General features: G+C 41.6%; 2 protein-coding genes across 2 annotated transcripts in view; one reads left to right on the top strand and one right to left on the bottom strand.

Annotated features, from left to right (window-relative positions):
• Nucleotides 1-4,271, top strand: part of LOC311587533 (uncharacterized protein) — a 428,822-nt gene extending 424,551 nt beyond the window's left edge. Inside the window, exon 5 of the mRNA XM_084764481.1 lies at nt 810-4,271. Within this exon, the coding sequence (XP_084620607.1) occupies nt 810-2,874 (2,065 nt within the window). The 3' untranslated portion in view covers nt 2,875-4,271. The remainder of the gene's footprint in view (nt 1-809) is intronic.
• LOC311587537 (uncharacterized protein) overlaps nt 1-13,886 on the bottom strand; it is a 494,998-nt gene that overhangs the window by 387,097 nt on the left and 94,015 nt on the right. The window lies entirely within an intron of this gene.

Below are 13,886 nucleotides of genomic sequence, written 5' to 3'. Positions count from 1 at the left end.
TTCTAATAGACAAATAGTCCATAATAAAGCTCGTGTTCATAATATATTTGCATCAATGTTGCTAGGTTTAGTGAGAGGAGCAGTTTGTGAAAGTGAAGAAAGTTATTCTGGAGAAACTTTTATCCCTATGCAATATTTCAATGAGAAAAACAGGAAGTGAGACTGTGAATGCAGGGTAAACCTTTTCATTTGCTGTCTTCTTTAATAGATATATCATTTATCACAATGGATGAAAGCCCTGTCAGCATAGGGACATTGAACAAAGCAATATAACCCTCTGTTACCCAGAAGAATTAGAAGATTTGTAGTAGTACCCATAATGTGTAGACTTTCTGAATGTAATACTGTGTACAATTAATGGCTTTTCCAATTTTATTGGCAATATATCCACACTCTCGCACTACAGAAAAACTTCCATGAATACTATCAATGTTGATTGCCTCTGTTTGCCTTGATTCACTTTACAATTATAGTATGACTGACATGATAGGAAAAATTTTAATGCATTCAGAGTGGTAATGCTGACTTCTCCCAGTTCTCTTCCAACATGTGAAAACCTTCTTCTGTAGTAAAAGGATGCTTTAAATGTGGTCCACACAATACATGATCTTCCAAATACAGGCCTCTGAGGAGACGCAAAATAACACATGAAGAAGGAAGGAAAAATGAAAGTTAATAAACTGACATTACCATGAGATCTGATTACTTTTAAAATTAGACCAAAATGTAAAATTAAATCACAGAGATAAAAATATTCATCAGTGTAATGAATGTGGTATAACTTTGACATGTGCCAATTATCATTGCAGGAATGGAAGAAGATACACTAGAGGAAAACCCTCTCTATTTATTCAGTGTGATAAATCATGGTTATGTCAACGTCATCCTCAAGGGCAAGAAATAATTCCAGCTGGAGAGAAACCATATGAAGATATCCAGTGTGGTGAGGCCTTTGTAAGTCACAGTAGTCTCCAAATTCATAAAAGAACAGAAACTAGAGAGAAACCCTATGAATGTGACCAATGTTTTATGGTTGTTGATCCTCAAAGTTCTCTTCAAATTCATGAGAAAATTCACACTAGAAAGAAACCTTATGAGTGTCAACAATGTGGTAAACTCTTTGCTCAGCACAGATATCTTCAAAGGCATGAAATAAATCATACAGGAGAGAAACCTTATGAATGTCATCAATGTGGTAAAGCCTTTGCACAGCACATGAATCTTCAAATGCATAAAGAAATTCACACAGAAGAGAAACCTTATGAATGTAATCAATGTGCTAAAGCTTTTGCATGGCGTGGGAATCTTCAAAGGCATAGTAAAATTCATAGAGGAGAGAAACCTTATGAATGTAATCAATGTGGTAAAACCTTTGCATGGCATAGTAGTCTTCAAAGGCATGGAAGAATTCATACAGGAGAGAAACCTTATGAATGTAATCAATGTGGTAAAGCCTTTTCACGGCACAGTAGTCTTCAATTCCATGAGAGAATTCATACAGGAGAGAAACCTTATGAATGTAATCAATGTGGTAAAACCTTTACACGGCACAGGTCTCTTCAAATGCATAAAGAAACTCATAAAGAAGAGAAACCTTATGAATGTAATCAATGTGGTAAATCTTTTGTGCTGCACAGATATCTTCAAAATCATAAAAGAATTCATACAGGAGAGAAACCTTATGAATGTAATCAATGTGGTAAAGCCTTTGCACGGCGCAGTCATCTTCAAAGCCACGAGAGAATTCATACAGGAGAGAAACCTTATGAATGTAATCAATGTGGTAAAGCCTTTGCACGGCACAGTCATCTTCAAAGCCATGAGACAATTCATCGAAGAGAGAAACCTTATGAATGTAATCAATGTGGTAAAGCCTTTGCACGGCACAGTCATCTTCAAATCCATGAGACAATTCATCGAGGAGAGAAACCTTATGAATGTAATCAATGTGGTAAAGCCTTTGCGCAGCACAGTCATCTTCAAAGCCATGAGACAAGTCATCGAGGAGAGAAACCTTATGAATGTAATCAATGTGGTAAAACCTTTGCGCAGCACAGTCATCTTCAAAGCCATGAGACAAGTCATCAAGGAGAGAAACCTTATGAATGTAATCAATGTGGTAAAGCCTTTGCACGGCGCAGTCATCTTCAAAGCCATGAGACAATTCATCGAGGAGAGAAACCTTATGAATGTAATCAATGTGGTAAAGCCTTTGCATGGCACAGGTCTCTTCAAATGCATAAACAAATTCATACAGGAGAGAAACCTTATGAATGTAATCAATGTGGTAAAGCCTTTGCGCAGCACAGATATCTTCAAATTCATGAAAGAATTCATACAGGAGAGAAACCTTATGAATGTAATCAATGTGGTAAAGCCTTTGCACTGCACAGTCATCTTCAAATGCATAAAGAAATTCATACAGAAGAGAAACCTTATGAATGTAATCAATGTGGTAAAGCCTTTGCACGGCGCAGTCATCTTCAAAGACATGAGACAATTCATCGAGGAGAGAAACCTTATGAATGTAATCAATGTGGTAAAGCCTTTGCACAGCGCAGTCATCTTCAAAGCCATGAGAGAATTCATACAGGAGAGAAACCTTATGAATGTAATCAGTGTGGTAAAGCCTTTGCTTGGCACAGGTCTTTTCAAATGCATAAACAGATTCATACAGGAGAGAAACCTTATGAATGTAATCAATGTGGTAAAGCCTTTGCATGGCACAGATATCTTCAAATTCATGAAAGAATTCATACAGGAGAGAAACCTTATGAATGTATTCACTGTGGCAAAGCCTTTGCACTGCACAGTCATCTTCAAATGCATGAAAGAATTCATAGAGGAGAGAAACCTAATGAATGTAATAAATGAGGTAAAGCCTTTTCCCCAGCACAGTTATCTACAAATGAATGAAAGAATTCATAGAGGAGCAAAACCTTATGAATGTAATTAATGTTGTAAAACCTTTGCATATCACAATTTTCTTCAGAGCCGTGAAGGAATTCATACAGGACAGAAAAGTCCTGAATATAATGTCTGTGGCAAAGCCTTTGAATGTCTTGGTCATCTTCAAAGGCAAGAAAGAATTCACACAGCAGAGAATCTTTATGAATGTATTTAATATTTTGTAGTCTTTACTTGCAATTACATATTAGAAAGAAGTTCATTGAATGTAATTAATGTGAGATAGCCTAGCAGTCCAGAGTATCTCATAGACTTGTTCTATGAAGCAGGAATTTTGAAGAACCGGCCCACCTAGTCTATGCAGAGTGGGACATGGATTTTCCAGTGTCATGCTTGTTCACCATTTTGATAGTCAGTGTGCTCTCAACAGTAAAGAACAGTGGTTTGATTCAGTGGCTATCTGGCCACATTTGTTTCATAGATGTCCATCAGCTTAATTGAAGTATATTGGATGTGCCGCCAGAGGCAGCTGTGTCTCTCTGTCAGGAAAGGCCTTTCTTCTTGACTGCCATATTCTGGAAATCTCTGAAGTGTTTTGAAGATCATCTTTGTATTGAGCATAGTGAATAACCATGCCTGTCTATCTATGTGCGTATACTGAACAATCAACTTATCTATTCCAGTTTATCTAAGTAGATAAATATTGCTTGTTTCTAGCTATGCACAATCTGCTTAACCTTGAAAACATTGGTACAATGTGACTCCTGAACATACCACAAACATAGAACAATCAAGAGCTATATAATATTTGTGAAAAAATGAGGGAATGGAGATAAATTGTCAAAAATATAAGCCTAAACTTATATTTAAATTTTCATGAAAATACCTAAGAAAACTACACCAGGAAAAGTGTGACCTTGACCAAGTAAACTATGATTGTATGTGTAACAAACGCAGACTTCAGTATGAAAATCACTCAGTACCCCTAAACTGTTCTGTTTCTGCCTTCTACCTACCGCTAATCTCTCCTGCAGAGAGGCTCCATGCTCTAGAGCTCTCTCAAAATGTGATCAGAAAAGTAGTTCTATGGCCCTACAGCCCCTAATGCCCCCTTCTGCTTGCAGACAAACTCAGCCCCACTGAATCCCACAAAGAAAATAATGTTGTAGAATAATTTATGTCTGCTTCCTGTCAGATGTATTATGTCACAAGGTGTGGAAACTGCCCTGTCTATGTACTGTGCACAGCTGAGAACCCTCTGCATCTCAGAAACTCCATTTGTACCCTGAAACTGAATTTCTGTGATTCATGCCATTGTGGCTGGTAGTATTGGAAAAATAAAAAGATTATCAAGTATTGCTGAAGCATAATCCCTATCAATTATTTTCTATCAGTATCTACACTATTTATACAATTTGACACAAAAATTGAATGTAGAGTTCAGGTTCAGTACTTCTAGAAACTTGACCTTCAGTTTTCCAGTCTGTCTTCCTACTGCACACGAAAACCAATGCCTGTATGTGTACCCTGGAGAGTGATAGTATAAGCTCCACAGCTTTCCACTGCTTGGGCTTCAAAGCCCACTCATCCAAAGGGAATCTACACTCAGGAAATTCAGAGGTCAAAGACCTCTGCCCAGATCACCACAGAGACCAACACATTCACAGTGTGAACCACAGTCCATCTCAGTCCCAGCAGATCAGACTCTGACATACCACTACACTTTCTCCTCCTGGCCATGGGGCAGCTGCCACCACAGTCACCATGGCATGGCATGTGGTATACCTCACAGTTCCCTACAGCTGCATCAGAGAAGAATCCTGGAAAATATATGTAGGCTACCTTCCTCTCAGGCCCCTCTTTCCTAAACCTGCCCAGAGTCCTTCATTAGCTTGGAAACTCCATCTTGGCCTTTGGAAGGTAGCAGCTCCTCTACCAGGTGATCAGAGGTCAAATACCTCAGACAGTTGGAGCCTTCCCAGCTCCACCCTTGCTCCCTAGGGCCAGACAGAACACTACTCTGGGGAATTTGTTTTTAAAGACTTTTCCAATCTCCCAGAACACTTCTTGTTTCTTTTTCAAGGCACATAGGATGTTACACACTCAATATACAGCACAGCCATTTCTGTTTCATAGCTGGGAAGTCCTGCATCTGAACCTCAGTCAAAATCAGAGAGTAACAAAGCAAAAAAGTGAATTTGAATGTAAGGTAAAGTGGAAAGGAAATAGCTGTTCCTAGGCAGGGTGGAGTAAGATATTTATAGATAAGAGCCAGAGACACCAGCGAGGGGGAGGGGGTCGTGGGAGGGTATCCAGAGTGTACATGCCCATGAGCCATATGAAGAAAGGAAAGATGGGGGGACCATGAGGAAGACCTAGAAGTCAGGGTTGTAAATGATAGAGGAAAAGCACCAGATAACCCAAATGATTGGATTCCATAAGGAAGGGAAGCTAGGAGAAGGGCAGCCCAACACTAGGCTAGAGGGTGGGGTATGCCAAGCATTACCTTGCAGTAAGTAGGGACTGAGTGATGCTAGGAGAATCTGACAGCCAGGTTTCTATTGATTTGTTAAATAGGTACCCAGACTTTGTCTCAGGCTTTAAGACTTAACTATAGGGAGAAATGAAAAGGTTGAAGTAACTTAAGGATAATCTATATCATTATTTTAAAGTTGGAACAGGTTGTATGGTCTAAAATAATTCAGAGACTAAACATATGTAGTAGAGCACACCAAGATTTACTCCCATCTTTTCTCTCACCTTGTACTTTTTCCAACAGGAAAAATAACATTCTTGTCAGGTAAAGCTAGACTACTGTGCGCATGTATTCTGGGTTGATGGAACTAAACAAACATCAGAAATTTGGTTTTTAGAAATGAGTTCATTTCCTCATGCCTACTCTGGATTGCCTTGGTCTGTGATCCTCCAAAAGTGGATAGCTGGACTTCTACTGATCACCTAAACTGAATACCTGACTACTCATTGCTAATACCAATTACTGTCAAATGAGTAAACCTCTCACTTTTCTTCCTCCCCATCCATTTCTGTGCTGTGACTACATCACTTCTAAGTTGGTCAGGGAAAACAATTCTTACACAAGTCCCCTTTATTTGTACCTGCCCCCGTAAATCCAAAAAGGATAGAGCACAATCATTCACTGGTGCCTCTTTCTGCTGAATTACTAGTTAGGGACTGTCTTCCAGGCAGTGGGAATCAGAGGATTAAGTGCTCAAAAAAATCTTAACTACACAGCATGAAGAAAGGGTGAGCTATAGCTGCTGTTGCTCTAAGCAGAAATAAATATGAAAGCCTCTGAGAAAAAGAATGAATATTTTAATTATTGGAAAACATTGGCATGAGGAGAAACAAATAAAAGATTAGAGCAGTGATAAATAAAAAAGAAAATTCTAAAACACCATCAATAGACCTTTTAGAAAGATAAATATAATTTGAAAAACACATAGGTAAACTGATTTTGGAAAAGAGCAGAAACTTCTCTGGTAGAGGGAATAGCATTAATAAGACAGTTATTGACCTTGCCCCTATGAGCACTGTTAGCTACTGAGATCTTTAACCTGACACACACGCTACAGCCAATGGCCCCTTAACTGAAATTGCAATATTCACTTACTCAAGCTAACCTAACCAAATTGTAACCAAACATCCAATCAGCTTTTATTCCCCTGCATGAATTAATACAGCTGGCAAGTTACAAATCCACACACCCTGCTAGAATCAGGTCCTTCTTCACAAAGGGGACTTCTGCCTGTAGCTGAGTCTCAAAACTTAGTCTGTGCTCTAGCTACTGTCTACCCCGTTTCACTGGGCATTTACTGCAGACCTTCTGGTCTGCTCTGAAAGCAGAAGCTGTGCTGCACATGTTACTGAAATGGTCAGTTCATTACCTTACTCACGTGAGGAATTTTGTTTCTTTCTTTGTTTGTCTTATTTTTCAAGGCAGTGTTTCTCTGTGTAGACTTGGGTGTCCTGAACTAACTTTGGAGACTATGCTGGCCTCGAACTCACAGTGATCCCCTGCCCCTGCCTCCTGTGCATTGGGATGAAAGGTGTGTGCCATGACCACCTGGCCCCTACTGGGCAGCCACCCTGAGCTCACCAGGTCAGAGCTGTTGAACCTGTCTGTTCTCCCTTCAAAACATTCAGGCACTTCCCTTCTTCTTCTTTCTGGAATCAGGGTGCATAGCTTGCAAAGCCTATCACTCAACTTACAGTGGAGTATTCAATCTGTGCCACAACTGAAAGGGGACCCAAATAGTCAAAATTAGGGAGACAGTTTACTAAACAAAAGTTTTGCTTTTGTGGCTTCATGCTGTGTACAGCAACCTTTCACATGATAGATATGAAAAAAACCTGGGACCAAAGAAAGATTCCTTCTATCAGTTCCATTCATCTAGAGAACCTTGACTAGCATAGCTGTGCAATTGTTTTTCACTTTCCTACTCGGGAAGAGTTGAAGGCTAACAACAGTGTTTCCCAGTGTTTGTCATCTGTTTCCTGCTTTTCCCCCATGATTGTCTCATAACTCCCTGATAAAAAGAAGCAGTAGTTTGCCTGTACCCAGCCAGAAGACACAAAACTAAAGTCTTGTCTCCTAACATTGCTCTTTCCTAGTGGGACATATGGATAACTCCACTGCAAGTTGAGAAATGGGCTCTTCAAGTTACCCACCTAGATAGAGGAGGAAGCAGGGGAAGTGGCTACTGGGTGTGTGACTTGTTGAGGTCAGGGTCACTGTCCACAGAGGGGAGGAGCAGGAGGCTGTGCTGAGGAAGCACAAGCAGTGTGTCCTCCCCGGGTTAGTTGGGAAAACAGATGTTGAGGCCATTGGAGAACAGTGCTACTGAAATGCAAGTCTCTACAGCTCTGGGAAAAGTTTGTCCCTGGGTAGGAAGCTTGGGCCAGCAACCATAATTCTGTGCCCCTCCAGAGCATGCTAACCTGGAGAGGTGTATATGTCACTCAAGACGAAGTGGTCCATCAGGTCCTCCAGCTAAAGACACGCCCCAGGTCAGATGGGGAGGCGGGTACCTCCAGGAATCTTGCTGAAGAGTCAGCAGTGTGGCTGTGCAGGCTTGGATGGTTCCCCGTGGTGTGCTGTGACCTCTGCAGCTGGGTGTTGTGAGAGAAGCTCAAGCAAGTCCCGAAGTTCCTAAATGGTGAGTGGAGGGTCACTGCCCAGAAATGGGAGGAGCAGGCTGCTGTGGAGAGCTAGCTGGAGTGGTGGGGCTTTGTGGGAAGACAGACCAGTAGGCTACTGGAGAATATGCACACGTGCTACTGAAATGCCAATCTCTGCAGACCTGGAAATGTATGGCCCTTGACAGGAAGCCTGGGCCATGAACTCTTTTCCTGTGTCCCTTCTGGACACTCTAATTCTAAGGGAGGTGCTCATGTCATTGGAGACTTGCTGGCCAATCAGAGGCTCCATGTGGACCAGCCAGTATGATAATGAGGCTCTTTCTTCTGCCTGCCATGTACAGGTGCAGCTCTTTAGCTGAGCTTTCTTTAATGGTTCTGTGTGATTTGCTTTGAGCACTGCTGCTGAGTTCTGTGAGGGAAGCTCAGGCAAGGCCCAAAATGACAACAGGGTTAGCTCAGGGTTACTGGGAAATGATGTGTTATCTCCACATGTGAAATAAGCCAATGGAAGCCAGATTGAATGTAAAAAGGGCAAGTTTACTTGGGCACTGAAACTGCTGGGCTAGTTCAGTAGCCTCAGGGGACAAGGCCAGAGGAAATCATCTGCCAAGCCCCCAAGTATGGCAACAAGGATTGCAGGTGAAGGAAGATGAAGTATCTGCCACCTGCTCTACTAGGGAAGCCCTTGGCCCCAGGGGTGGGGCTTGGAGCATCTCAAGGAATGCTAAGAATGTGCAGAGGCTTTCCTTGCAGGGGGCAGGGTTGGAGAAAGAAGTAGGATTTTACAGAGCATGTAGGGGAGGCAGAGGGCAACTGCAGATGCCAACTGAACATCCCCAATGGGGAGCATCAGAAAGGTGAGCTGCAGGACCTGATGTGGTGGGTCCTCCTTGGGGCTGTGCAATAAGCAACGGCCAAACGCGGCCACCTTTGGGGTCCTATGTGACCCTTCTGCCTTCCTGGACCTAGACTGGAACTGGACCTGGACTTGGCCACTGAATAACTTCCTATGGGGCTACATTTGGGCAATTCCTCTGGAGCCTGGGCTCGTGCATAGAAATGCTCCAGGAAAGATGCCAACCTTGGAAAGCCTTATTTTCTATAGGATCTGCTACAAGTTCTGCCATTAGCATTTAACGTTTAAGTGTAAGATCCTCTCTCTCCTCTCAAATTTGTCTCATTTTATGAGAGCTTCACTTGATGTCATAAACATCTCCCTTTTATTTCATTTCCCCCTGTAAGCAGTATACAAGATGCAATTCTTACAAACCTTACTAGACATGAGACATAGCTTGTGCAAAACCTCCTCATCTCAGCTTTTGTACTTTCTATCTTCTACTTTTCCTTTCTTTCTCATCCTCTGGAACCTTCCACTTAGGACTCTGTCACTGATGTTTGAAAGCACTGGTGTACTTTAGAAATACTTCTGTCACTATCATGGCTGGGGAACTGTCTTAAGTGGCTAGGCTTGCTGTGTCCAGTCCATATTTAAATTGTTCAAAACATAACCTGGGGACTATATTTAAAGAAATTTAAGGGCAGCAGCATGTAGAATGCAAAATCTGTTTTTAGCTGTCAATACAAAGATTTTTATTAGCAATGTTTATTTGTTCGTATTATGATGTCTGTGTGTCAAGGCATATTAATTCTAGCACAGCTGCATCTAATGTCTTGGAGAAAAGTCTTTCTGATAAAGCTATGCTACCTCAGGGGGGCCTTGACGGCTGTCTGTTTCCCAGAGAAATGGCCTTGCTTTCTTCTTGACTAAACTTCCGAAGTTCTTTAATTAAAGGAGTGTACCACAGCAGAGTTTTAATATAACTCATTTTAGTCGATTAGTGAACCGTCCATTTCCATATCAGGAATAAAGATTTTCATTTGGATCATGGCTTCTGCTTTCAGATCAGAATAGGATGCACAGTTTATGTTTACACTGCAGGGTGAAGCAGGACAGGCCATAACTAGCTCACAGACTAATGTTTAAGGCAGTCAGCTGTGAGAGTCAGTAATATGAGGAAAGACCTGATTGAGGCCAGGTGAGTGATGAGGTCATTTCCCAGCATGGATTAACTCATGCAGAATCAAGCCACAGGTAAACCCTTCTCTGCCATGGACTCTTTTTGTGAACTATGTATACTTTGCAAGAAAGTTTCCACGTCCCCTTCTGAGGATCTCCAGCAGCCAGGCAGGGCTGTTTCAAGTTTTGGCCCTGGAATCCCCCTACATCATTCCCTGGCTGCCCCCTTTTTACATCTTCTGCTCACATGGGTGCCACCTGCGTGTGTTTTATGAGAAGGGTTCTCAGATCTTCAGCTTGTGGTGTTGGCCTCTCCACATCTCCAGACAGCAACACCCCAGGACTGCAGAGATGCTGTGGCTAAATCTCCACAGTGCTGGGATGAGCGATCACACTCCTGGAGAAACTGAGAAGCTGAAGCCATGGAAAAGGCAGCAGCACCCAAAGCATCAGTTGTAGTTGCTGCTGACAGGGAACTCACAGGGTGGGAGATTTGTTCAACTGGAGCTACTCTGTGAGCTCCAGTCCCAACTCTATTGTAGGTTTAAGGTTTTCAAAACCTACTTTATTTAGGGTTCCTAAATTTCTTATCTTCCTTTTAATCTACCAACCAGAGGTAGGGGAGAAAGAAGGTTTATAGAAAAAGGGGGTGTGAACTAGTTTAGAAGCAGTTCCTTGGGGGAGATTCTATCCTTCCTGGCAGGATAGCAGAAATCCAGTCCAATAGGAAGCACCATACAATACCATGAATCAGTGACAGTGACACAATCCACCAGAGCCAGCAAGTCTCCACCTAGTAGGTATGAGTCAGCAGAACTGGCCAGAATCAGCCAGAATACCACAAGAAGTTGTGGCAAGAGGCTCTCTATGAAGTGAAGCCTATGGTGCACAATTCAACACTTGCTGTTTCAGTTCAGTACTTGCTGCCTAGTTCAATACTTGCTGCTTAGAATAGAACAACAGAGGATGAATGCTTGTTCTGCTTGAGGTAAAGATAAATGTCTGTTCTGTTGGAGTTAAGCAATATTACCCTGCTTTGTTTCTTTCTCAGGAGAAGAGTAGGGCACTAGCACATCCCCAATATCCCCTACCTTATATCCCATGGAATCAGTTTAAAATGCTTTGTCTATCCACCTAGGCACAGTGTACCAGGAATAGAACTAATTCTTCTTGTATGAGTTACACACAATACCTGAAATAAAATTGAATCTTCCTGATGATCTTTTTAAATTACTCTGTGAATGAATGAGTCACAGTCTTTTTTCTAAAACCCATAGTACGTTCTTGACCAGTGAGTACTTCTGAAATGATCAGTAATTTTTCTCTGGCCTGAGTTTGGTGTCCATGTGGTCAGTGTGGGCTATTCCTGAACCCCAAGTGGCCAAAGCTAGCAGGCTTGTAGGCTTAAGAAGCTTTCAGCTGCAGATAAGCCAATTAAAGCAGGTAAAAAATGTTAATGATGAGGCATGCCCTCATCAGAATGGCTGCTTGCTGTCTGTGAGAGATTATATTGATTCATGAGTGATGTGGAAGGCTCTTCCACTAGGGTTGCAGTATCCCTTAGCAAGTGTGCCTGGGTTGGAAAAGAGATCAGGCTGCAAATAAGAGAGTGCTCAAGTAAACAAGCAAGCCAGGGAACAATGTTCGTCCATAGTTTTTGCTATAATTTTCTAGGTTGAGTTTCTATTCTAACCTTACTCAATGTTGGACTGTGAGCTGAAAGAATCATCTAAAAAAGCAACAAATGGGGCAGAAGTAAATGCAGTCTGTGGGTTTAGAGAAAAAAACAGAACTAGGTAGTTTTAGATGGCAGTCAAATCCTGAAAGAGAAGAAGGGATTTTCAAGGAGCTTATCACCACTAAATAGAAAGCCCTACTCTACATTGAAAGCCTAAGATGCGCAACACCCATTCTTGCTACCCCTTAAATGAATAGAAAGTATAGGCAAAGTGATTGCAAAGCAGGCACTTCATATAAAACCTGCTGCAACTCTGCTCCATGGCTTGCATATTTCATCTCAGTTTAGAAACCAAAGTGGCAGGATCACCCATTGTTGTAGTATTTTGTTTTGTTTTGTTTTGTTTTTTAATTATTTATTATTTATACAGTATTCTGTCTGCAGGCCAGAAGAGAGCACCAGATCTCATCATAGATTGTTGTGAGCCACCATGTGGTTGCTGGGAATTGAACCCAGGACCTTTGGAAGAAAAACCAGTGTTCTTAACTTCTGAGCCATCTCTCCAGCTCCCATTGTACTGGTTTTTAAAACAAGAATGATGCACAATTCAAGGTCATGTATTCTGTCTCTGTGGTTTCAGTTCAGCGTCGCTCCAGCTATTTATGTTTGCAGAGACAGTGCCCCAGTAAGGAAACTATGAGTTTCATTTCACCAGTCTTAGGCTATGTAGCCCGTGTTGCATTTTGAGACCATAAGATGTTGAGATACCTAAGCTCTAAGAAATATATCATGGAGAGATGCATATACTGAGTTAAAGTAACAAAACTGAGTGATGAATGAGAAATTGCAGTCATAGGGCCATCTATACCCTGTGAAACTGAAGCCCCATGTATCTGAGACAAAGCTAGGGTACTTGGTGTTTGAGTTGCTGGATTTTTTTTTTTGTCTCCATCTAATCTTGCCTCACTATATGTACATTCCTCTCAATTAGAATGGGAAGGTTTATTCTGTGCCATTGTATATTGTAAAGATATAACCTGTTTCCAGATTTTAGAAAATATAGCTATCAAAAGATTTTCTGGAGTGTCAGAAGAGTCTTTGTACTCTTGAATAGTGGATGAGCTATTGCAGACTGTTAGGATCATTGAAGTTGTTTAAAATGCATTTTCACTGTGGGTCAATAATGACCAATATCAGAATTTAATTGGTCAAATCAGAATGACTCTAGTTAGTGTCATTTTTTAAAATACTTATCTTCTTCTTCTTCTTTTTTTTTTAATTGGCTTTTTTAGGGGAGCTTTTGTAGTAGGAGTTTACCTAGATGTCTTTTTAGGGATGAGATTTGAGTGGCTGTAGACTCAAGCCATTTTATGTTTTTGTTTCTTCTGTGTTGAGTTTGAAACCATTTGTTCAGCTTCCTTCTCATGCTATCAAGCATCCATGACTATAGACTGTGCCGCTCATTAATGAACAAATTAATTAAATCACTTTACAGCGTGACCTGTCCCTCCTCTACTCCCAGTCCCACCATCATTCCCCCTTTCCCCAAGTAGCCCTCCTCCTCAGTGAAGGGGAGGCCCACAAGTGCTATCAACCTCCCCTGGCATCTCAAGTTGCAGCACGACTAAGAACATCCTTTCCCACTGATGCCTAAGGAGGCAGCCCAGATAGGGAAAAAGGGATACAAAGGCAGACAGCAGAGTGAAGATGGCTCCTATTCCCATTGTTAGGGGACCACATGTTCACCAACCCGCACATCTTCTATATATGTGTAGTCAGCCTATGTATGCTCTTTGATTATGGTTCAGTTTCTGTGAGTCCCCATGCGTTCAAGATAGTTGACTGTAGGTTTTCTTGTGGTGTCCTCAACTACCCAGGATCCCACTATCTTTCTTCCCAACCTTCCCCCAAATTCCCTGCTCTCTACCTGTTGTTTGGCTCTGGGTCTCTGCATCTGTTTCCATCAGCTGCTGGAGGAAGACTCTCAGAAAACTCTTATGCTAGAAACCTGTCTGCAAGCATAGCAAAGTATCATTAATAGTGTCAGGGATTGGCTCTTTCTCCTTTGGGTAGGTCTTATGTTGAGCAGCAAGTTATTTGCTTGCCATTTCTTCACTCTCTAAT

Source organism: Acomys minous (genome assembly GCF_964271855.1).
Source record: "Acomys minous genome assembly, chromosome: 16".
NCBI lineage: Eukaryota > Metazoa > Chordata > Mammalia > Rodentia > Muridae > Acomys > Acomys minous.
The sequence above is the reverse complement of the archived record's forward strand: the minus strand, read 5'-3'. Positions and strand labels throughout refer to the sequence as shown.